Consider the following 22,716-nt stretch of genomic DNA (forward strand, 5'->3'; position numbering starts at 1 on the left):
CTGAACAAGAATACTACCAAATTTAAGGCAAGGAGGTTCAATATCGACCCAGAGTTCTGGTTCTTTCCAGTTGATTATTTTGCTTTTAAGGATTACTCCTCAGACATGGTTAAAAAAGAAAAAGAAAAAAGATATCAGAGGACTAGATGTTAAATTCAACAATCTTACAGGGACTTGAGATACTGTAGCTCTTCAGAGTACTTTTAAAAAGTTAACCTTGTTAAATTTTTTTTTTTTTTTGGTACCGGGGATTGAACTTGGGTCCTTGCGCTTGCAAGGCAGGCGGCAGAACCACTGAGCTAAATTCCCGGCCCAACTTTGTTAAGTTTTAAGAAAAATAATAGGGCTGGGGATTTAGCTCAGTGGCTAACCTGAGTTTGATTCCCGGTACCAAAAAAAAAAAGAATATATTTCATTATAACCATCTGTTCTTTTTATTTTCTTTCACCAGTATGATTTTCTAATGTCTGAAAATACACATTTCCTCCTGTGCAACATTCAAATCATATTTCCAACTGACCTCTTCAAAACCCTGGCAAATTACAAGGAGTAAAAAAAAAATTGGTGAGGGGGGGGTACTGGGGATTGAACTCGAGACCTTGCGCTTGCGAGGCAGGTGGCAGAACCACTGAGCTAAATCCCTGGCCCTCAAGGAGTAAAATTAACCTAATTCAGATTATCACTTGCCAATCTCACACCCAATAAAATGGTTATGATAATGGCCTTGATAAAGAGAAAAAAAGTAGCAAATGGTGGCAAAGACGCAGGAAAATTGGACCCCTGATGCTTTAGGGGAGGAAAGATAAAATGGTGCAACTAATACGGCAGTTCCTCAAAAATTAAAAGTAGAGCCAGGCATGGTGGGACACACCTGTAATCCCAGCACTTGGGAGGCTGAGGCAAGAGGATCACTGCAAGTTGAAGGCCCACCTGGGCTACATAGTTCAAGGCCAGCCTGAACTACATATCAAGACCCTGTCTCAAAAACAAAATAAAACCAAAAAAAAAAAAAAAAATTAAAGGTAGAATTATCACAATATGAGCCAACAATTCTACTTTTGGGTATATACTCAAAATAACTGAAAGCAAAATCTAAAAGATATCTATACACCCATGTTCACAGCAGCATTGTTCACAACACCCAAAAAGAAGCAACTGAAGGGTCCACTGTCAAATGAATTAACAAAATGTGCAAAATGTGGTGTATAGAGTCATGTACTGGAGAGTGACATATTAGTCAATTATGAACTAATGTACATGTACAACAGTATGTAACACACAGCCTGTATCAGTGATGGCGAACCTTTTAGAGTTTTCAATGACACAAACAGCCCACTTCGGCACATATGCCATAGGTTTGCCACCATTGGCCTAAGTGCATGACAGGAAATGCCAGGGTCCCCTCCTCACCCAGGCCGTGGACCAGTACCATTCTGCAGCCTGTTGGAACTGGGCCCAGCAGTAGAAGATGAGCATCAGGTGAGTGAAGCTTCATCTGTATTTACAGCTGCTCCCTCCCAGTGGAATTAGGGCCTGAGCTCCACCTTCTGCCAGATCAGTGGGGCATTAGTTCTCATTGAAGCATGGAGCCTGTGAAGTACGCAGGCCAGGTTATGAGGACCTAACACCTAATGATCTGAGGTGGAGCTGAGGCAGTGTTGCTAGTGGTGAGGAGCAGCTGAAAATACAGATGAACTTTAGCAGAGAGGTCCAACTGCATACAGATCATAATAAACCATAATAAATCAACTGCTTGGAGACTCAGATCAAAACCGTTATCAGTGAATGGCAAGTGATAAGCTGCATCTGGTGGCAAGCTTTGTAACAGCCATGAACAGTGGTTCATGTACAGCTGCATCTGGTGGCAGGCTTGAAGTCAGAGTCTGAAATGTCAGTGCACGGCCTGCCCATTATCGTATTTACCACTGCCGTGGGTGCCTCTTTCTTGCACTGTGCATCTATTTCCTTGTCTCAGGGCATGGTTTTGGTAAGCCCACAGGCTAACTCTAATCAAAATGAGTAAAAACAAACATCGCTGGAGAGGTTCTTTGAAAAGAGGGAAAGACCCCCTAAAACCACCCCTCTCTGGTCTGTTGAAAAACTTTCTTCCAGGGCCGGGGATTTAGCTCAGTGGTTCCCCCGCCTGCTGCGCAAGCGCAAGGACCCGAGTTTGATCCCTGGTACCAAAAAAAAAAAAGAAAGAAAAGTTGTCTTCCACAAAACCAGTCACTGGTGCCAAAAAGGTTGGAGATTGCTGGGCTACACCACCTAGCATGTGTTAGCACACTCTATGATGACAAAACTCCCTGAGGATGAATCTCCCAGAATGTCTTCCCTCTGCAAAGCGACATGTGACTGTGCACATGAAGATACACTATTCAGCCTTAAAATAGAATTTTGATACATACTACAATATGTTAAACTTTGAAGATATTATGCTAAGTAAAATAAATCAGTTACAAAGGGAAAAATACTCTGTGATTCCACTTAATGAGACAGCTAGAACAGTCAAACTCAGAAACAAAAAGTAGAACAGTGGTTGCCGAAGGCTGAGGAGACGGAGGAATGAGGGGTAGTTTAATGAGTTCAGAGTTTCAGTTTTGTACAATAAAAAGAATTCCGAGATAGACAATAGTAATTGTTATACAACAATGTGAAAGCGCTTAACGCCAGTAAACTTATGCTTAAAAATGGTTTAAGATGGTAAATCTTACATGTATTTCACAATTTAAAACAACAATAAAATGATTACAGTGGTGCCCTCAGTTCACGAACTTAATTCTTTCCACAATTCTGGTCGCAAAACAAACTGGACAAGAACCAAATCAGATTTCCCCATAAGGTCAACACTGAACCTAACCACTGAATTTGATTCTGTTCTCAACCAATTCAGTTTGCGACCAGAATTGTGGGAAGAATTAAATTCGTGAACGAGGTACCACCATACTGCACAAGAACATGACTTCATGTCATACAATTGTAGCAACATGATACTTCCTCAAAAATCTTCAAGAATTAAATCAAGGTGTTAAGCAAATTTAATATACTTGGTATGACAAAAGCAATGGTAAATGTTTGTTGTTGTTTTTTAATTTGTTATAGTAAAATACATTGCCATAAATCCCTCTCAAAATCCTCTCCTTTGCTTCAAACACTTATCCCATTGCTCGCCTCCATTTCTGAAGCAGTTCTGGAGTCCTCTTTTTTTCATGAGTGTCTTTAGTTGTGTTGCCATGGCTGCCTCAATGTCCTGAGTTACAGTACTCAAAATGCTAATATGTAGTGGTCATTTTGACCTCAAGGAAAAGCTAGAAGTCCCATGGTGCCAGCGAATAAGGTGGATGTGGATTAGGACATACTGTAATGTTTTTCTTTGATAGAAATTGCCATAAAATTTTGATCACTGGGGATTATCAAAGAATATAGTGAATGTTTAAATCAAAAATTGTAGGGCTGGGGATTTAGTTCAGTGGTTCTGCTGCCTGCCTCACAAGTGCAAGGACCCAAGTTCGATCCCTGGTACCAAAAAATTTTTTTAAAAAAATTGTATTCCCATAAAAGACACACTGTCCAGCTCCAGTGGCTCAATCAGCACATGGTACTTATCAGTACTTATACAATAAAAGACACACTGTCATCAATCCCACTCAAAATACTCCCTCAGTTTAGACACACCTATCCCATCATTCCTGGCAAGGTATTTACTGTAAAAAGTTCTTTTTTAAATTGCATCTCCAGTTGAAAAAGCAGACATAACATTTTACTATGTTTGGCTAGCAAAAATTAAGACCTAAAGAAGGGTCCTCTGAGCTCACTGTACCCACAAGAAGAAGATGCCCCCACCCTCCTTTTGGCTTGGGTAGCAACCCCTACACTTACCTCCACTTTGGGTGTCACTTGTACAGCCAGGTTCATTACCGGCCCAACCCAACCCAAACCCAACTGTTGTCTCTAGGAAGACAATTCATTTTAATTCTGTCCTCCCCAAACTCCCAGGTCCCACCTACTTCTCTACATACTAAAACACATTCTAACAGCCAGACTCCTAAGGACCAGATCTAAACACCCAACCTGAAGTTCTAGTCCACAGCGCTATGTTCCCGAGTCCAAACCTTCCAAAAAAGGCTCATCTACCAGCACTTTGCTCTTCACTCAGCGGTGCCCAGCCCTGAAATATCTTTTATAATGCATGAGAGCTACAGCTGGTTAAATCTGCAGATTTGCAGGCCCCACGTCCAGATATTTTCATTCCCTGGCCCCAACTGTGAGGCCAAGGGATATTTATTTAAGAGGCACACTCTGTGATCTGACCAGCCTGCACTAATCTTGCTCTCTAGCCTGACTCCCACCCAGCAGGTGGCTTCCTTGGAACAGTTGCATGAGGATAACCTTACCTGCCCTCCACCCTTCCCTCCGTGGAGAGCCCTGTGAGTACTGAGTGTCCACTGTGCTGATGACACGTGCCCTTAGTTCACATCTGTTCTCTGGCTGCATCACATCTGCCCACTGGCCACACAGCCATCAGAGCCTTTTCAGAAGAGAGGCAACCTCTGGAGGAAACAATATTTCTTCAGAGGCAAGCGGCCACCTGATTCAGCATCTAAAAACGGCTCCTTGCCTTACACCTAGTTTCAGCTGACCTTTAGAAAAACAAACTTTAAATGTTTAAAATAATGCACTTCTAGTCTAATTGTGTTGTGACAGCGTGCTTAGAACTGCCTGGAAGGTTAAAAAGTATGAGTTTTAAAAACAAACAAATCAATATTCTGTTTTCCATATTAAAAATCCATACAGAGATGTCAACTATTTTCAATTATAAGTGATTCATTTCTATCCTTGGCATGTCCAAGGGCTAAGGCAAGAGCAATCTGGTAGCAAGAAAAAAGATACTTGAAATAGGGCCGGGGATTTAGCTCAGTGGTTTCCGCCGCCTGCTACGCAAGCACAAGGACCCGAGTTCAATCCCTGGTACCAAAAAAAAAAAAGATACTTGAAATAATGCAGTGTAATGGAAAGATCACTGCACTCAGGTCTAGCTGTGCTCCAAGGTCAGCTCTGCTACAGCTTGGCTGTGTGACAGAGGTAACAGAGGATCTATACCAACCCACGACCTCAGAGATGCACCGGAAGACGCTAATATACCTGACATGACCTAAGCCTCTGTTTCTTCAGAGGAACACACTCCAAATTACTCCCGACTGTGTTGCTTTTCAAGTGCTGGTAAACGGTCCTTCATACTGTAGAGTTCATTTACTCAAGGAATCCACTGAGGGGCTGCTTTGCATAAAGCTTTATGCTAAGTGCTGAGAAGGATTACAAAAGAAATCAACATTAAAGGGTTTCTAACACTAGATTTTTGCAACCTGGCTAGAGAAACGGAGTACAGAACAACAATGATTGTATCATTTCTGGGTGACAGAGTAAGTGACTCATACACAGTACTAAGGCAGATCATTCTAGCTTCCGGTCCTCATCTCCACAGGCATTAAACTTACTATACATGGATCCTAAGAGTCAGAATTATAAATCATATAGACATCTGATGTCTAATCCTGTGACAGCAATTTCTCAGTTTGGGTTCAAAGACTGCAACGAGGGGGGCCAGGGTTCTGCTGCCTGCCTCCCAAGCACAAGGACCTGAGTTCGATCCCCAGTACCAAAAAAAAAAAAAAAAAAAAAAACTGCAGCGAGGAAGAACGCAGAATGCGTAAAAGTATAAAGGAGGGTGAGCCACGTCTGGGTGTCTATAGGGGAGAGATTGTAAACAGAATGGAATACAGATGGCTAAGAAATGTGGGCTCCATCCTATAGGTCAATACAATGGAAGTGGACACTGCAAACTGCCAGGACACTGGGAAGATGAACTTTAGCAGGGCAGAGATGGACTGGAGAAACAGTATGGTGCAATGTAGAAAAAAATATTATTTTAATATACAAAGCACTTCAACATTTAAACACATCATGTAGCAATATATGTGTAATAAGACAATCCACCTTCCTCTTTGTAGGGGTCTTCCTTAAAATATCTCTCCGGGCCATGTTTAAAAATGGCTACTACGTCCTAACAATTCGTATATAGGTCAGCAACCAATTCCACCTCCAAATGTATCCAAAAAGAATACTCCTTAGTCACAGGCCACCTTAAAAAACTTGAACAGCAGGGCCAAAAAGAATAAAAACAGGTTCCATATCACAAACCCTTTGCTGAAGAAATACACACTTGCAAAAGTGTTGTATCTTCACATTTACAGAAGCACTCAAAACTTAAGGACGGCTAGATTACAAATGACTTTCATATAACCCCAGATTTACTTTTTCACTCTAACAAATTTAGTTTCTATTTCTCACAAAAGTAAAAAAATCAATTCAAAAGCATCACCCTCGCCACTTAAGAACCAAATTTCTTTTTAATGAGTAGAGAAGGTGTTTGTTCTGAGGTCTGGACTGGTGAAATTTAGTGCACTGGCAAGCTCAAGAACAATCCTCATAATTCTCAAGTTCACTATCTTTTCAGTCTTTGCCACAGGAAACTCAAATGCCTCCTGTAACCTAACACTGAATTGCACCAAGCCAAGGCTCCACATGGCCTAAACATATGTGAGACCTGCTGTAGGGTCACATTAAACCCTTCAGGGCCTATCAGATAGATGACAACAAGCTATTCGCCACCAAAGCACGCAGGGAACTGGCCCAGCCAGTAACCTAGTCAAAGACACTTTGCTTCAACTCTTTCACCAACAGAGTGACTGATCTAACTGCAATGGGAGAATAAGGAAAGGCAGAGAAGAAAACGTAGAGGGAAGTGTGCAGCTGAGTTTTCAAAGAGAACTGTAATAAATGGAAGAAGCAAAAGAGGTCAACTGTAGAAAAAGGAATCGCCATCTTCTCTGCGAAACACAGGATATGGAGATGTCCTCTCTTCCGACTTTGCATCCCTAATTCACAAGGAACCGTTCAGAAAGGTATTAGTGAGCCTCGGGTTCTGGTAACAATAAGCGCCCAAACCACATTTTTATGTGCTCATTTGCCTGCCAAAGAAACACGATTCCTATGCCTAAGTGCCAGGATATTTTAACTCACGCAGGGATGGATATGGTTCTCAAAAATTATACTTGCCTCTGCTGTCAAAGACATTCCTACTCTATACCCACCAGACTTTCAAAAGGCCTAGAGGCAAAGCATTAAAGAGGGCAAAACAAGGTTACCGACAGACAAGAAAAGAGCAGGAGCTGAGGAGAACACTGCGTGTTGTTATTCATCCAGGAGGAGCCAAAGTCCTCACCAACACCGACTTTACAACTCGGACAGGGCTTACCGCTCAAAGCCTCAAACTCCCGACTTTACCAAAAAAGTCTATTTGCGTCGTAAAACTCAACTGGCCTCCGGCTGTCAACACAGCTTAAGAACCTGCTCGAGGCTGGAGCTGTATAAAATCTAGACCGAGGGAAAGTCTTTCAGGATTTTCAGTACTGCCTGTAAACTTTTTCTGCAGCCTAAGCCAGCTGAAGCAGGCTTCTCCGCCCAGACAGGCGGCGACCAGGAGAAAGGATTGAGTTGCGGACGCCCGGGTGCGGCTGCGGGTCGACACTACGAGGAAACTTCCCTTTCCCCTTCCAGCTCTCCGTGGGGGTCAATCTGGCCACCTCCTCTGCCAAGCCAGCGGGGAAGTGCGTGGGGTGCAGGCCCCGTGGGCGCGAGGCCCGGGCGGCGACCAGGACCGGGCGGCGAGGACCAAGGGCTCCCGCCCGCAGCCCCTCAGACCCCCGGCCCGCGGCACTCACAGCTGTAGCCGCTCGTAGGTCGTCGCCGCCATCCTGCACCACCACCACCTCCTTCCTCTCGGTTCCGAATGTCCTACCCCGCACCGCCACCTCGGCTACAGCGCTACCGGCCACCCCGCCTCTGCCGCCAGAGCTCCGGGCTCTTCCCACCAGCCTCTTCGCCCCGCGGGAAAGAACAAGCGCGAACGGGAAGCAGCGAAGGACAAACTAGTGCGTAAAGATCGTGCACGCGAGAAATGTCTTCCAACGCGACGAATAGGACAAAGTCGAAGAACGTCGTGACGTAGCCGCCGCGGATTGGTGGAGCGCGCTGAGCCAGGAAGAGGCGGAGCCCCGAGAGCTGTGCGCAGGCGCCGCGGTGCCGGTGCGGGGGAGGGGCGGAGGGCTGGTGTCCGGAAGCAGGTCAAACTGCGTCAGAAGCGATCAGCCATCGCGGTGCGAGCTTGTTAAGCACGGGGCCAGTGGCGCAATGGATAACGCGTCTGACTACGGATCAGAAGATTCTAGGTTCGACTCCTGGCTGGCTCGAGGTGTCCTTTTGCCACACCGGCGCTTGGTGCCATAGGCCTTCTTGGAAGGATTATGTGTGATACAGGACGTGAAGGTCAAGTGCCTTGAATTTTGATGCTAACGTGCTCACAGTATCAGAATTTAGAGTCGTATCAGGTGTCTTGCGGATTGCAAAGAGCCCTGTTGTTAATGAGACACGCAAGGCCTGTAAAGGTGGCCTGGCAGCTGCCCGATGACGGAAAAGTATAGTTAAAGCTCTTTGACCCCCGTGGCGCAGAAACTCCGTACCGACGTGAGAAGCGGCGCTGCCTCGGTTTACCAGGATGAAGGGCTGTGGGTCTGCCCAGAAGCCAACCTAGCCCCCAGAGCCATCGAGGAAGCTTACAACAGCAGTGGTTTTACCATAAGAAAACCTCAAGTAATAAAATCTGTCGCCCCTCATTTTTACAGGTGCCCGGCTGCACACCCGAGGTGCCTCAGGACATCCGCGGCAGAAAGGAGACTCGAACCCCAGGACTTGCTGAGTCATCGCAATCAATCAGGCCTCAATTACAGAGAATTTCTTAATCAGGGGAAATTATAGGAAATAAAAATAAAGCAGGGGCTGGGGGGATACACACATGGGTGACAAAATACAAGATGAATGTTTTTTAAAAAATTTAAACTTACTGGAGTAAGACATGTTGCCATTAATTCTCTCAAGGTAGTCTCCTGAACACGTCCCATCATTCTTGCCACTTTCTGAAGCAGTTCCAGAAGTCCTCTTTCCTGAATATCTTTACCAGGTGTGATTAAGAAAAATACAGTAGATGCTGCTGCCCAGTGCCATCCAACAGAAAGGCAGCTCCTAAAAACAACATTGTGTCTTCATCCAACTTATTCACCAGATCTGGCACTGTGACTTATGGCTTTTCCCCAGGGTCGAAATGATCATGAAAGGTCAACGTTTTGAATCCATGCAGGACATGGAGGCAGCCAGGATAGCACTAAAGACACTCAGGGAAGAGAACTCCAGAGCTGCTGCAGGAAGCCGAAGAAATAACAGGATATGTGTTCAAAGCCAAGGGGAGGGTTCTGAGACTCACAGCAGTGTTGTCTTCTACTGTAATACTTATTTTTTTTTTTTTTTGGTACCGGGGATTGAACTCAGGACCTTGTGCTTTCGAGGCAGACAGTGGAACCACTGAGCTAAATCCCCTGCCCCGACTTTTTTTTTTACTCCAATACATTTTTTTTAAAAAAACATAAGCATTTGCTGTATTGTTGGGTCACACAGTGGTAAAGTGCCTGGCTTTGTGTGTGTGAATTCAGTCCCCAGCACCAAAAAATAAAACCCATTCCCACTCCAGGATGGTTGCTATTAGCATTTTGAACCCAAGACCTCTACCACTGAGTTCCATCCCAGCCCGTAATAGTGTTTTTTGGATTTGTTTGTAGTACTAGGGACAGAACCCTGGGACCACTAAGCTGCATCCCCAGCACTTAACGATTTTTTTAAATTTCAGACAGTTTCACTAAGTTGCCCAGGCCAGGTTCAAACTTATTTTATAACCATCCTGCCTCAGCTTTGGGAGTAACTGGGAGTTACAAACTTGCACCATCACATGCAGCCTTTAATGTAGCCTTGCCTATACATGCATTTTCCCAAGTGGGGCTATGCTGTCATTTTTATCTCTTAGCTTTTTGTCTGAAGTTTAAGGTCATTAAATAATGTATTTTAAGTATAACCCTCATGTTGGGAATGTGGGTCATTATCAGTTTAACAGTTTTTTAAAATGATCCTGTGTGGGCCAGGGATTTAGCTTAGTGATTTTGCCGCCTGCTGCACAAGAGCAAGGACCTGAGTTCGATCCCCAGTACCAAAAAATGATCCTGTGTTGAATTATTGGCATTTTATATATTTCTAGAGGTGGAAATATATAAACATGCCAGATGCACATATTTAAGGTCTACTCATGGACATTTTAAATTATAATTTCTTTGCGATTTTCATTGTTGAAAAATGGAACTTACTTAACATTTATTCCTTGATATATTGGTTATTTTTTCTTGATGTATTCGGATCTGTTCTTTTTTCTCTCTTTTCTTTTTTTTTTTTTTTTTTTGGTACTGGGGATTAAACTCTGGACCCTGTGCTTTTCGAGGCAGGAGCCAGAACCACTGAACTAAATCCCCAGCCCTCAGATTTGTTCTTGCAAATTTGGCTGGGGGGGGATCTTTTGAGACGGTTTTGCTGTGTAGTCCAGCCTGGCCTTGCACTTGTGGCAGTTCTCCTGCCTCAGCCTCCCAAGGGCTGGGATTATGGGTGTGTGCCACCACATTCGCCTCAAATTTTCAAATTTATTTTACAGTTTCTACTTCTATATTTTTAAATTGGTGTTTGGGGTTTTTTTCCATTTATTATTTGTTGATCATGCTCATATAAAGAGCAGTTAAATGTTAAAACTCATCATGCTTTCTGAACAGCTGTTTCATGCCAGGTACTCCATGCCTTTTATGGGGAAGAATTCAATCAGCCCTTACAAGGATCACATAAGTGGGTTCAGTGGCTGTCCCCATTTGTACAGAAGAGGGAACTAAGCTTGCTAAAGGTCATTGAGCAGTTAGTGGTGAAGCCGTGTTGAGACACTGGATTCTGGACTCCACAACCACCTTCCCAGGGTCTCTGTGCCCGAGGCCACATCGTGAGTGGGTGCTAGGGGTGCCCTGTCTGCGTGGGTAGTGGTCACGTGCTGCCCTGCCCTGCCCCGCCAAGGGGCCACCTTCCAAGTGCCCCATTTCCGACCTGACGATTCCTGCTCCCCAGCTCTGGCTCGTGGCCACTTCCTTCCCTGTGATGGAGTGGGGTTGGGAGACCCAGGCTGCCTCATAGGCTTTGGGAAGAGAATTCTGGCTGAACAGCACCCACCTGCGGACAGCGCCTGCCCAGGCTCCTTAAACATGTCATGCGCAACAGGAACCGAGAGATGCAGGGCTGACCTGTCTTCTTTCACCAGGCCCAAGGGAGCCTGCTGTGGGACTGGAAGATGGACAGAAACCCAATAAGGAACGGGCATCCTTCCGGGATCTTTAAAGGCCAAACCACATCAGATTGCAAGGAAAGCGTGTTCAGGGCAAGAAATCAGCAAGGATGGGAAATAGAAATTGAAATCTTCAGCTTAATGTTCCCAATAGCAACCAATCTTTTTTTTTTTTTTTTTTTTTTTGGTACCGGGGATCGAACTCTGGTCCTTGCACTTGCACAGCAGGCGGCAAAACCAGTGAGCTAAATCCCCAGCCCTATAATGTTCCCAATAGCAAAGTTAGGTTCCTTACATAAATCTAACCTGCCTGCCAGGGCCTTCCCACAGGGACAGGCAGGCTCAGGAAGCAGGTTTTGCTATGCAGATGGCTCTGTAGCTGGTTTCCCCTGGCTGCCACTACTCAGCCTCTAATCCACATTCTGTGCAGTCCGCCTTGCTACCCGGACTTGGTTCCTTCATATTCTGCCCCACAGTCACCTGTCCTTGAGGCCTTACAGCATCTGGAGGCAACTAAGTGGGGCAGGACCTTAGGCTGCCCTACACAACCTGGCTACCCACACAGCAGGGCTCTGCCGATGTCAAAACACCTGAGCCATCGTGCCTGTCACCTGGCCCAGACCTCTGGCTTTTTCTCTCACAAGGTGTCCTGCTTTTTTGTTGTTTTGTTTTGTTTTTGGCAGAACTGTGGATTGAGCCAGGGGTCACACAGCTACATCCCCAGCCCTTTTTATTTTGAGACAGGGTCTGAAACGGCTGGGCTGAAACTGCTGATCCTCCTACCTCAACCTCCCAAGTAGCTCCGATTATAATTGTGCACCTGGCTCTTTTACACCCTGACTCCAACCATATTTGTGTTGTGCATTTCTGTTTTCAATCCAGGGAAAATACAAGTCCCACCCTTATCAATCCATGAAGAACAGGTATCTAATACTCCAAGGAATGGGCCAGGGATTTAGCTCTGGTGCCGCTGCCTGCCTTGCAAGCACAAGGTCCCAAGTTTGATTCCCGGTACCAAAACAAAACAAAAAAACCCCAAGGATTCTTTCATTTCCACCCATACATTTTCTGTTGGTGTCTGCAGTGGGCCGGATGCCCTCCCTGCACGATGTCTGTGTCCCAGTCCCAGAACCCAGTCTGCTAGGTGAGAGGTTTTCAGATGAAGGATCACCAGCCAGACAGGATCAACCAGATGAGCTCAGTGGAGCCTCAGAGGTCCTGAGGAGGAGGCCAGAGAGGAGATAGGACAAGGAAGCAGAGTCAGGGTGATACAGCCATCAGCCAGGCGACGTGGTAGCCTCTGGAAGCTGTCCAGGGAAAGGAACAGGTTCCACTGATGCGTCTGCAAAGATCTTGGGGCTGCTGCACCCTCCATGTGATAGGACCTGTCCCCTAGAGCTGCGGTAAACTCAGGTTATTTAAGCTGCTGCCTGTGAGGTAACCTGCTAGAGCAGCCACAGGGAACTGCAGTTCCAAGGGGTGGCGGCGGCAGCAGCAGGCTCCTCCTCAGCCCTGCCGTTTCCTGAGCCCCGGTGTTAGGGTTCATTCTCTGTTGTCTAGGAAATGGGGCGAGCGGGAGACTGTAGGTCCTCCAGATAATGTGTGCTACGTCGGGAGCACACAGTGTCGGCTGCTACTGCTGCAGCGGGTTCTGTAGTGGAACTTGGAACCAGACCCAATTTCCTGCCATTTCAGCCCAAAATGGACCCAGTGCCTGAGGTTGGCTCGCATTTGCTCATAACTGGGCCACCTCCCAACTCCACATTCTAGGGTGCCATGTTGGTAATGGAAGTTGGCCTCAGCAGGAGTATTTCATCACAGAAACCAGTCCACCTCCATTCAGGGCTGTTCAGGGTTTCCCCAGGTACCCTGGCCCAGCCCACCTTCTCCCTGGGCTTCATTTTCATCCCTCAGCACATCAAGGCTGTTGGAAAATAGGAGCCCACACTTGAAAAAGTCGGATTAGCTGCTCTCATCATTGAAAAAGATCAGTCAGTTGTAGTGTAGTCTCAGCACCCTGGGAGGCTGAGGCAGGAGGACCCCAGGTTTGAGACCAGTCTGGGCAGCTTATTGAGACTCTGCCTCAAGAAATGAAAAGGGCTTGGGCCAGGGATTTAGCTCAGTGGTTCTGCCACCTGCCTCGAAAGCACAAGGACCCAAGTTTGATCCCCGGTAGCAAAAAAAAAAGGGGGGGGGCTAAGGGGTGGAGCTCAGTGTGAAGTACCGGGGGAGGACAGGGTGTGGTTTTGGTGTGAGGCTCCTGTACTGAGCACCCTCCCTCTCAGCCTTCCTGAGTCCTGGGCATCTCAGACTCAGCTGCCAGGAGAACTGAAGCCTCACTCGGGACCAGAGCAACAAGGCCAGGTGGCCCCGCGCACCACTCACCTGGGCCCACCCCTGCGCAAGCCCCGTGTGGGCGGCTGCATCGGACCCGGAGGTCCCTCCCCTCTGCGACCCCTGGTCATAACCTCGGAGGTGAACAGCGGCACGTCCCGACAGGGAAGGCGCCAGGGCCACCACCGCGGCAGGACCCAGGTGCCCGTGCTAAGGACCTCGTCGGAGAAGTCGCTGGTTTGGGGAGGATTCTCCGAGGCCGCTCACGTCTGTACACCTGGCCAAGGTGTGTGGGGAAAGAAGTCGGGTGACAAGTGACGTCTCTTTCTGGAGCAAGTCAGGCAGGCTCTGTGCCCAAGACCAGGGTCTCCTAGGCCACGTTACAGACACGTGGTGCCGTATGCCTGCAGGGCCAGCTCTCCAGAGACTAAGGCAGGTGGATTTATGAGTTCAAGGCCAGCCTGGACTATTGGAAGCTGAACAAACTCCTAATCACCTGACCACGGGTATGGCGGAGGATAACAAAAGACAAGATCTTAATGCATGAAGGGGGCCCGGGATGGTCAGAGCTCTTACCAGGCTGAGATGCTGACTCCTGGAGCTTGCCACTCTTTACTGAACACATACTTCTTGGAGGGGCCAGGGGCGGTGCAGGGGACAGCGGAGTGGACAGCACTGACGCGAGCAGGGTCCTAGCAACAAGGGAACGAGACTGCAGCAGAAACAGCTCATAGAATAATGGGAAATTTGTTTTTTTCCCATAGATTAATTTCTGCTTCTATAGAAGTTATGCGTACGAGTCATTCTGCCCTGAGCTGCACAATTATTGCCTTGCCATCAGAGATGTCTCAGCATCTAGAATCACTGAGCCCTCCGCTGTGACCAGTGTTGTGGGGAGTTGTTCCATTCCCACGCAACAGTTGCTCTTCAGGCAACCATTGTGGGCCAATAGGCAGACTCAGACTTTTAATATGAAAAGCCAGTTTGTGAATCTGCAGCTCGCTCAGCACTGTCTCCGTCACTGGACTATGTGGTGAGCTCATGTCTCAAAAAATGAGACAAAGCTTTCCTAGGCATGAAGGTTCCCCCTTGTAGTGCAGCTACGGCACGTGCAGCTATTATTACCTGGGCCTCTTCCAGGGGCTTTGTAGGAATTGAGGCTCAGGAGCCAGGGCAAAGGCTGGCCATCTGGCCAGTGCTACTGCTATGAGGAATAAACTGACTTTTCTCCCTGACCTACAAGCCCCATCATTTCTGCCAGGACCCATGAAAGCTTGGGGTGATTTATTAGCTTGTAGGAGTGGTAAAACCTCAGGCCCTGCTCAGGTTTGATCCCCGTATTGCTGTAGATCATTGTTGAGACAAAACACCTGATACCCACGACTCAGGAGGGGAGAGCTTTCAGGGCATGGTTGCCAGCTCCAAGGCAGAGATGGCTGGGTAGGAGGGCCTGGGGCACAAAACTGCTCAATCCAAGGCAGCCAGGAAGCAGAGGGGCTGGGAAGGGAAGGGGCTGGGGACAAGGACACCCTTCCAGGCCACTCCCCAGCAACCGCCTCTGCCAGGCCCCACCTTGTTCAGCTGTGAAATCGGCAATGAATTCACTCACTGAGGAATGTGGTACCTAAGAACCGTCACCTTCTGACAGCCCCCATGGACACAGGGGACTTGTGGGACATTTCAGATCTAAGTCCTAACACCCACACGTTTCTTCAAAAACCTGGAGCTCCAAGAGGACAAAACCTAGGTCAAAAACGCCATCTGCTTATTCCAAACACACACAAGACACAGGAAACATCTTTATTTTGGAGAGCACTTTAATAGCCTACAGATCAGGGCAGTTTTATTGCTGATACCTCTGATCATTTTATAGTAATTGAGTCATTTTATAGTAAAAGAAAAGACAGAGGAAAATAATTTTGCTATTCAGCAAAACACACGAACTTTCATTCCTACATGGGGATTTCCCACATCTGTTCAGTTTGTGCCCAGAACAAAAGAGAGCTACTATATTTGACTCCTATTTTCTGGTTTAAGTTGCTTCAAATACTAACTGGGAAATTAAGACTGACTTGTGGCAAAGGAAAAGCAAAAACTTTGGTTTCCTGGCAGAGTTTTAAAACATGGGTGCGGTGACTCCTTTCTCTGCAAGGACAGGCATGGTCACTGCTGTCACCTTTGCCCACGAACACCCTTCCACAGACTGCAGAGGACAGCGGACCCCAAGTGTCCCCTCTGTCCCAACACTAATGCTTTTTGTTTCCTAAATGTGACCAAAGCCCATGGAAGCAAGGTGACGACAGGGCGGGAAGTGACCGGAGCTCCTTGTTTTGTTTTTGTTTTTTTTGGTACCAGGGATTGAACTCTAGTCCTTGTGCTTGCAGAGCAGGCGGCGGAACCACTGAGCTAAATCCCCGGCTCCCGAGCTCCTTGATTATCCTCACGGCCCCCAGGACTCAGGTCCTGGAGCTCTAACCCGAGACAATGGGTCCTGTCCTGCAGCCACGTGCGCTTAGTGGCAAGACTTGAACACATCACTCTTTACCAAGCAACAGATGGGACCTAACATTGCTGAGAGGAGAGACAGAGAGAGCGCGTGTGCGCGAGGGAGGATGCAGGCTGGCTCTTGGGCCTGGGTCCAGCCTTCACCCATTTCTAAGAGCTGTCCAGAAAACATGAAGGGGCTCTCTGCTCTAATTTTCAAAACAAACCTCTTATCCTGGTCTACCAGGGCCCTATTTTCTTCCTACAAATCCACAGATACAAGCCCATTACAGACCTATTTGGCTAATAATTTACCGAACATTTAAAATCCCAGAGAGGTGGACATCACTGCTTCTGAAAGGCTTGAGATGGAGAAACGTTAAGGACTGCAGCTCCCCACCGAGCCCTGGGCAGGGAAGTGGCTGTCCCGGCTGGGTGCCTGGCGGGGCGTCCAGGACTGCTGGAAAACCCTTTATTGCTCTTTCAACAGTATAAAATGCTGTATTTGCAAACACAGCTGAATCACCTCAATCAAGGCCACGTTAAAAATTTCATTACAAAAATTAATCAAGTTTTAAACTACTCAATTAGCAAAAAACCTCCTGGTGCTTCTGGGATGGGGTAAGTGGGGTCCCGAGCAATTTTCCTGACTCTGGCCCTGAGCAAGGCCTCCGCTCCAAGGCCTCAACCAGCTGGCAGACCTGACAGGAAGAGGGGGGCCCAGCCTCAAGCCCCCTGCGACCACAGGTTTCCAGAGGGCGCGGCCTGGGCACAGGAAGCTGGGAAGTAAAATCAGCCAAAGGAGCTCAACAGCATGGATCTCATGAATGGCAAAGGAGATCCACTGCTGATTTTGTGCTTCTCACAGGAAGTGGCTACAAATGAGCGGAAATGGCCTACAGGAGGGGCTGGGCCGAGGGAGGAGTCTGTATCTACCTGTGCCTGGGTCTCCACAGACAGCCCCAGGCCCCTCACCATGCCCAGTCCTGCTGCCTCAGCCTCCTGAGTGCTGGGAGCACAGGTGTGCACCACTGTGCCTGGCGAGCCCCAGGCCTGACCACTCTTTCTTTCCCTTTTACAGCAGTTTCTCCCGTTTGAAGTGCCAAGGAATGCGACCTCTGACTCAGGGGCGTCCTGCCGCTTGTCTGCCCCCGGGGAGCACAGAGGCCTTGGTGCTGATCTCAGTTCCGGGCACACAGCCGGACCAGCCGGGTCTGAGTGTGAGGGGAGGTACCTGAGTCCCACGACGTCACTTCCTCCTGGACTGCAAGGTAGTGACGGTCTGTGAGGTATTGTGTGTGTGTGGAAGACTGCACGTGCAGAGAAACGATGGAAAACAGAAGTCACAGAGGGAAGCAATGTACCCGATGCTGGCTTCTCTGAACCTAACAGCTGGGCCAAGAAGGGGAAAAGGGAGGCCTCGAAACGAACGTCCTTCCCTTTGGGCCGGCTCAGCGATCGGTCTCACACTCCCCTGTTCCAAGGAGCTCACTTGCTCAATAAGTGCACAGAGCTTCCAAGAGTTCCACTGTGAAGTAAGCTCAATCAGGTGCCAGGCACCCGCTCGCTCGGGACCCCGAGGCCCACCCTGCCGGAGCCACTCCCAAGTCACAGACTCGAGAGCTCTGACCCAAGCAGCGCCCCAGACAGCGAGAGTCCTGGTGCCTGCACTGCGCCCTCCTCTCCCGGAGCCTGCTGGGCAGGCCTCTGCAGGGGCCCATGCGAGGACGCCTGGGGGCCGGGGACACACAGAGCATGGTCCGAGGACAAGGCTTCCCAGCCAGTTCCGACAGAGCGTGTGCCAGCCCTTCCTTCTCTCGGCTGTGAGTGAGGGTGTGCAGCCACTCTCGGCAGACCTGCAGTCCCGCGGGGGAACTCCTGCCTGGGGAGGGGTGCCTGGCCAGGGAGGGGCTGAGGTCTCGGCAGCTGAGCTGTCCCTTCAGAGGGTGCTGCGGCTGAGGGTGTCGTGCATGGATGGCACCTGGAGTCCCAAGCCCCACACGTGCTGCCGTGGCTTCCTGAGGAGCCCGTGGTGTGGCGAGGCCGAAAGGCACTTGGAAGTCGCAGGCGCCTCCCTGGGTAGAGGCAGCCCTCACGCCCTGCTCCTCCTCTGTCCCAGCCCAGCCCAGCCCAGGGGCCACCGGAGTCAGCAGATGTCGCCCTGGTCCTCAGGCCTGCCGGGTCTGCCAGCCGCTCTGCCTAGAAGTGGAGGCCCGCGGGCGAGGGCCCTTTCTCCAGCCTCTTCACGTGGCACGCGTGGCAGAAGAGGTGGTCCTCCAGGGGGTAGCAGCGGTGACCGTCTTCGTCATTGAGCTCCAGGCCGCAGTCCTGCGGGGAGGTAGGAAAGCCCAGTGGGAGCGAAACGGAACAGACCTCGAGACCGACCCCAAGGCCAGCCCCCGCAGATCGGCAGAGGGGCTCCGTGTGTCCCACCGAGGGGACAAGCGCAGACTTCCAAGACCCGGGGGCGGGGGGCAGGGGGCGGAAAACACGGCATGGACAACTTCTTTTTGGTACCGGGGATCAAACTCCGGTCCCTGTCCCTGTGCAGCAGGCGGTGAAACCTAAATCCCTGGCCCCTGGACAACTTCTTACTTTGACTGAGTTCAGAGGAGAGTGCTCTGGGTCACTGGGCTGAACACAACAAAGGCTGCCTGCTTCCTTGGGCTTTTACATGTGGCCACTGTAACACTGGGTGTGACCAAAGTGGCAGGAACCAGGGGGGCTCACTCTACATCCCCCAGACAGTGCCGATCTGGGGTGCAGGGGTGCCCAGAAAATGTCTCCACACTCTTCTGCAGGCACAGGGGCACAGGGCAGAGAAGGGCAGGGGACCCTGCTCCTGTCCTCGACTGTTGGGGGGGCACCTCCCATCACACACCTGCCTGACAGCCCTCCCGATGGGACCCTCGCTCCCCACCCCTCAGCCCCACAGCCTCCGGAGGGCCGCAGTGAGTCTCAGGTGCCACCAGTTCTGCTTGTTGTTTTGGGTTTGCAGTCTGGGGATCGAACCCAGGGCCTTTGCTCTGAGCTACATCCCCAGCCCTTCTATTTTTATTCTGAGACAAGGCCTTGCCAAGTCCCTCAGTTGCCTAGGCTGGGCTTGAACTTGCAGTGCTTCTGCCTCAGCCTCCCAGAGCGCTGGGATCCCAGACCTGCACATGCCTGGCTGGAGACGCGCGGACTCATGGCCCAGGCACCTGCATCCTCCCTGCCTCCCCTCATCAGCTCTGGAGGGCAGGGCCTCCCCACAATCTTGGGGCCTCCTTAGAGTCTGTGAGGGGCCTCGGGCTGGCGGGAGGGGCCTACCTCGCAGCGGTAGCACTCCACGTGGTAGTCTCTGTCCATGGACACCACGCGGATCGTCTCGTCTGAGCCCTGGGATGGAAGGAGAGCAAGGTGGGCTGCAGAGGCCAGGGAGGTGCATCAGGGGCTATGGGGTGGGGAGGGAAGACGGGGCGACAGGCAGGAGGCTCAGGAGGGGACGAGAGTTAGCCGTGGGCACCGAAGGTTGTAGGGAGCAGAAGGGCGAGGCCATGGGAGGGACAGTGCTACCCCCTGGAAGGCCCGTGGCCCTGAGAAGGGGACCAACTGGGACATCTCTTCTCAAAAAATGTAGCCATGGGCTGGGGATTTAGCTCAGTGGTTCCGCTGGCTGCCTCGAAAGCGCAAGGACCAGAGTTCGATCCCCGGCACCAAAAGAAAAAAAAAAAATGTAGCCAGACCAGGCGTGGTGGCACAGGGCTGTAATCCTAGCACTCAGGAGGCCGAGGCAGGAGGAGCGCTGGGAGTTCAAGGCCAGCCTGGGCCACATAGTGAATTTGCTGTCTCAAAAAAATGAATAAATAAAAATAAAAAGTGAGTAAAAGACAAGCTTTTCTACTCCTCTGCTGATGTAGGAGTGATAAGAGAGTCTGAGCTGCTGAGAGGGACGCACAGAGCAGGGCAGGGGCTGGGGAAGCCGGCTGGTGGCCCCTCGTGTCTCGGGGTGTCCAAAGGGTGAGGGCAGAAGGGAGGAGCTCGGGAGTGGCCCCGGGGACAGGGCCGGGTGCGAGACGCATCTCACCTTGGGCGGGAGGATGGGGAGCCAGCAGGCTGCACACTTCGGGGCCAGCACCCTGTGAGGGACAGACACGCTGCGCACTGCTGTTTCCAGAAGGCTTAGTGGCCCCCACCGCCAGCGCCCTCCGGCCTGGCCTGCAGGCTGCAGCCCAACGCTGAGCCTCTGTCTCTGTCTGTCTGTCTGCCTGTGTGCTTGCCTGTCTGTCTGTCTCTCTCTCCGGAATCCCCTGCAGTGTGGTGGCTCTGGGCTTTTCCTGGCTGGAACCTCCCTCGTTCCCTTGCTGCTCAAGGGGTCTGGACCAACCCTGGTGAGGTCTGGGAAATCAAGGGCCACAGGCTTGCTGTATTCCTCCTGAGGCCTAACAGAACTCCGATGACCAGTTTTCGTTCTGTTTTTTCATTCAATGTGACTTTTTAACCAGTTCCTATCCACAGCAGCATCAACACCCCCAAGACTGCTGCAGTCCTCAAAGCCACTAAGCCTTTGCTGGCTGTGGCCGAGTGGCGCAAAGCAGCTACCAACACGCTGCCATCGTGTCCACCCCACGGGGTTCCCTCGCCCCCCCTTACTTGTGGTAATCTCGGACACAGTAGATCTTGTTCTCTGAGTCCACCGTGAAGGGGACCCCATCCAGGCACTCGTTACAGATGACACAGCGGAAACAGCCGGGGTGGTAGGGCTTCCCCAGGGCCTGCAGGATCTGGGGCGTAAAGGAAGAGAGGCTAAGAATCAGCCGGGGCTACGAGGGAGGGAGGGACGGTGGGAGAGAGAGGAGCACGGGGGACCAGGCTCCCACGGTGGAGCGGGCTCCTGCCCATGTTCTGCCTGGACAAAGACCGAGAGAGGCCTGATGCGAAGGCTGGTCTGGGTAGCTGTGTATGCGGGTCAGACAGCAGTCCTCTGCCTGCAGCCTCCAGCGGTCGCTGGGCTGGGAGGAGCTCTGTCCCAGAAAAATGCAACAACTGCCCGTGGTAGTGCACACCTGTAATCCCAGCACCTGGGAGGGCAAGGCAGGAGGATCCCTCTGAGTTAGAGGCCTGTCTGGACTGCACGGCAGGCAGTTCAAGGCCAGCTGTGACTACACAGCCAGGTCCTGCCCCACTCCAAACAGAAGATACATGCTAAATCCACAGGAGAGCCAGGATGCTGCATAAACAGGGCAAGGGAGGATTCACACAGGGTCCTCCCAGCACAGTCTGACTCGGAGCTAATACTCCTACCACCATCTTGAAACCAGGGCACAGCTGAGGAAGGACAAGAGGAGGAGGAGGAGAAGGACGTCCTGGGTGAGGGTAAGGCAGGAAGGAAGAAATAAAAACAGGTATGAAGGAGGCAAGAAACCAATTAAAAAAAAAAAATCCGGCAGCTTCAAAACCCAATCGAAAGCCAGGGATGTAGCTCAGCAGCACAGCACCTGCTGGCAAGCACAAGGTCCTGAGTAGATCCCCAGTACAAAAAAGAACAAACCCAATCAAAGTCACCCAAGGTCACACTGTTTCTTCCAAGCTTCTCACTCCTAAATTCCTAGGAGTCTTAAAGATCCAATGCCATAAATTCATACATTTGGACAGTGTTTGTCTTCTGATACTAAAACCCCACAAATTCCGAAGATTCCCACCCTCAAAGAAACAGCAGTATTAACCGGGTACCCAGCCCCAAGCTCCCGGCCCACCCAAACGGTCTGCATGTTAGCCTCATCAACAAAGCCAGTTTTTCCTTAGTCCAACAAGCAACCTGACCTTACACAAGCAGGCAGTAGGTACTCAGTACCCTGGTCACCCGTCCTGAGGACGCCCCACGACCGCACCACGGAGCGCTGCCCCACGCCTCCTGTCTGCGCATGCTCTTTCGAGTCCGCCCACTAAACCCACCTGTGCCTCCCACGATAAGTCCAGAACCTATCCGGGTCAGTTGTGGTTCCCATCTCCTCTTTGGGGGAACTCCTTGGACCCCGCCCTGAGTCAGTGAGTAACCAAATTAACTCGACAGGGAACTGTCCACCTCCAAACCTCCTGCAAGGGGAGACACGGTTCCCATGCCTGTGACGGTGGTTCTCAAAGTGTGGCCCGCGGACCTGGTAAAAACACATTCTCAGGCTCCATCCCAGTCTTCCTGAGTCAGACTGCCCAGGGAAGGCCCAGCTCGTAGGTGTTTTAACGAAGTCATTATGATGCGTCACTTCAAGTGGAGCTGAGTCTGCCTTTTTCTCTAATTTGTCCTAGGAAGCTTTGCTGGCTCAGTAGCAGATTTATCTCTGCAATTCCTCATGCCTTGAAGCAGCAGAAAACAACCAAACTATGGAATCCCTGTGAGCCAAGGGGCACCAAAACATCCACAGCCACGCAGGAGGCGTCAGACAAGCCTGGTGGGTGGTGCACACCTGTACTCCCAACACTTGGGAGGCTGAGACAGGAGGGTTACTAATTTGAGGCCAGCCTGGGCTACATAGTGAGATCCTATTTCAATCAATCAATCAGTCAATCAATCAAAAGAAGAGGCCTGTCACACTCCCTCCATTGGAAAC

The 22,716-nt window shown here is 50.1% G+C and overlaps 2 protein-coding genes and 1 non-coding gene across 5 annotated transcripts in view; 1 reads left to right on the forward strand and 2 right to left on the reverse strand.

The window, feature by feature from the left end:
- Sacm1l (SAC1 like phosphatidylinositide phosphatase) overlaps positions 1-8,025 on the reverse strand; it is a 53,460-nt gene extending 45,435 nt beyond the window's left edge. Inside the window, exon 1 of one of the 2 annotated variants that reach the window (XM_087186874.1) lies at positions 7,782-8,025. Coding sequence is in view for 1 of the 2 variants with exons in the window: in XM_004835043.4 (XP_004835100.1) it covers positions 7,782-7,813 (32 nt within the window). In the remaining variant the exon portion in view is untranslated. The remainder of the gene's footprint in view (positions 1-7,781) is intronic. The other variant, XM_004835043.4, reaches the window with a different exon arrangement.
- Positions 8,026-8,236: 211 nt separating this feature from the next.
- Positions 8,237-8,309, forward strand: Trnar-acg (transfer RNA arginine (anticodon ACG)). Its single transcript has one exon. It is a non-coding gene; the product is annotated as a tRNA-Arg (tRNA).
- Positions 8,310-15,444: 7,135 nt separating this feature from the next.
- The window catches only part of Limd1 (LIM domain containing 1), a 41,499-nt gene continuing 34,227 nt past the window's right edge, over positions 15,445-22,716 (reverse strand). The window contains exons 5-8 of one of the 2 annotated variants that reach the window (XM_087186869.1): positions 20,762-20,892; positions 20,196-20,247; positions 19,439-19,562; positions 15,445-18,457 (exon numbers count right to left, since the gene is read on the reverse strand). In XM_087186869.1, the coding sequence (XP_087042995.1) occupies positions 18,435-18,457; positions 19,439-19,562; positions 20,196-20,247; positions 20,762-20,892 (330 nt within the window). In that variant the 3' untranslated portion in view covers positions 15,445-18,434. The remainder of the gene's footprint in view (positions 18,458-19,438; positions 19,563-20,195; positions 20,248-20,761; positions 20,893-22,716) is intronic. The other variant, XM_004835044.4, reaches the window with a different exon arrangement.

Source organism: Heterocephalus glaber, unplaced genomic scaffold (assembly GCF_053883595.1).
Source record: "Heterocephalus glaber isolate CG9 unplaced genomic scaffold, H.glaber_assembly_v1.0 deba00001504, whole genome shotgun sequence".
NCBI classification, from domain to species: domain Eukaryota; kingdom Metazoa; phylum Chordata; class Mammalia; order Rodentia; family Bathyergidae; genus Heterocephalus; species Heterocephalus glaber.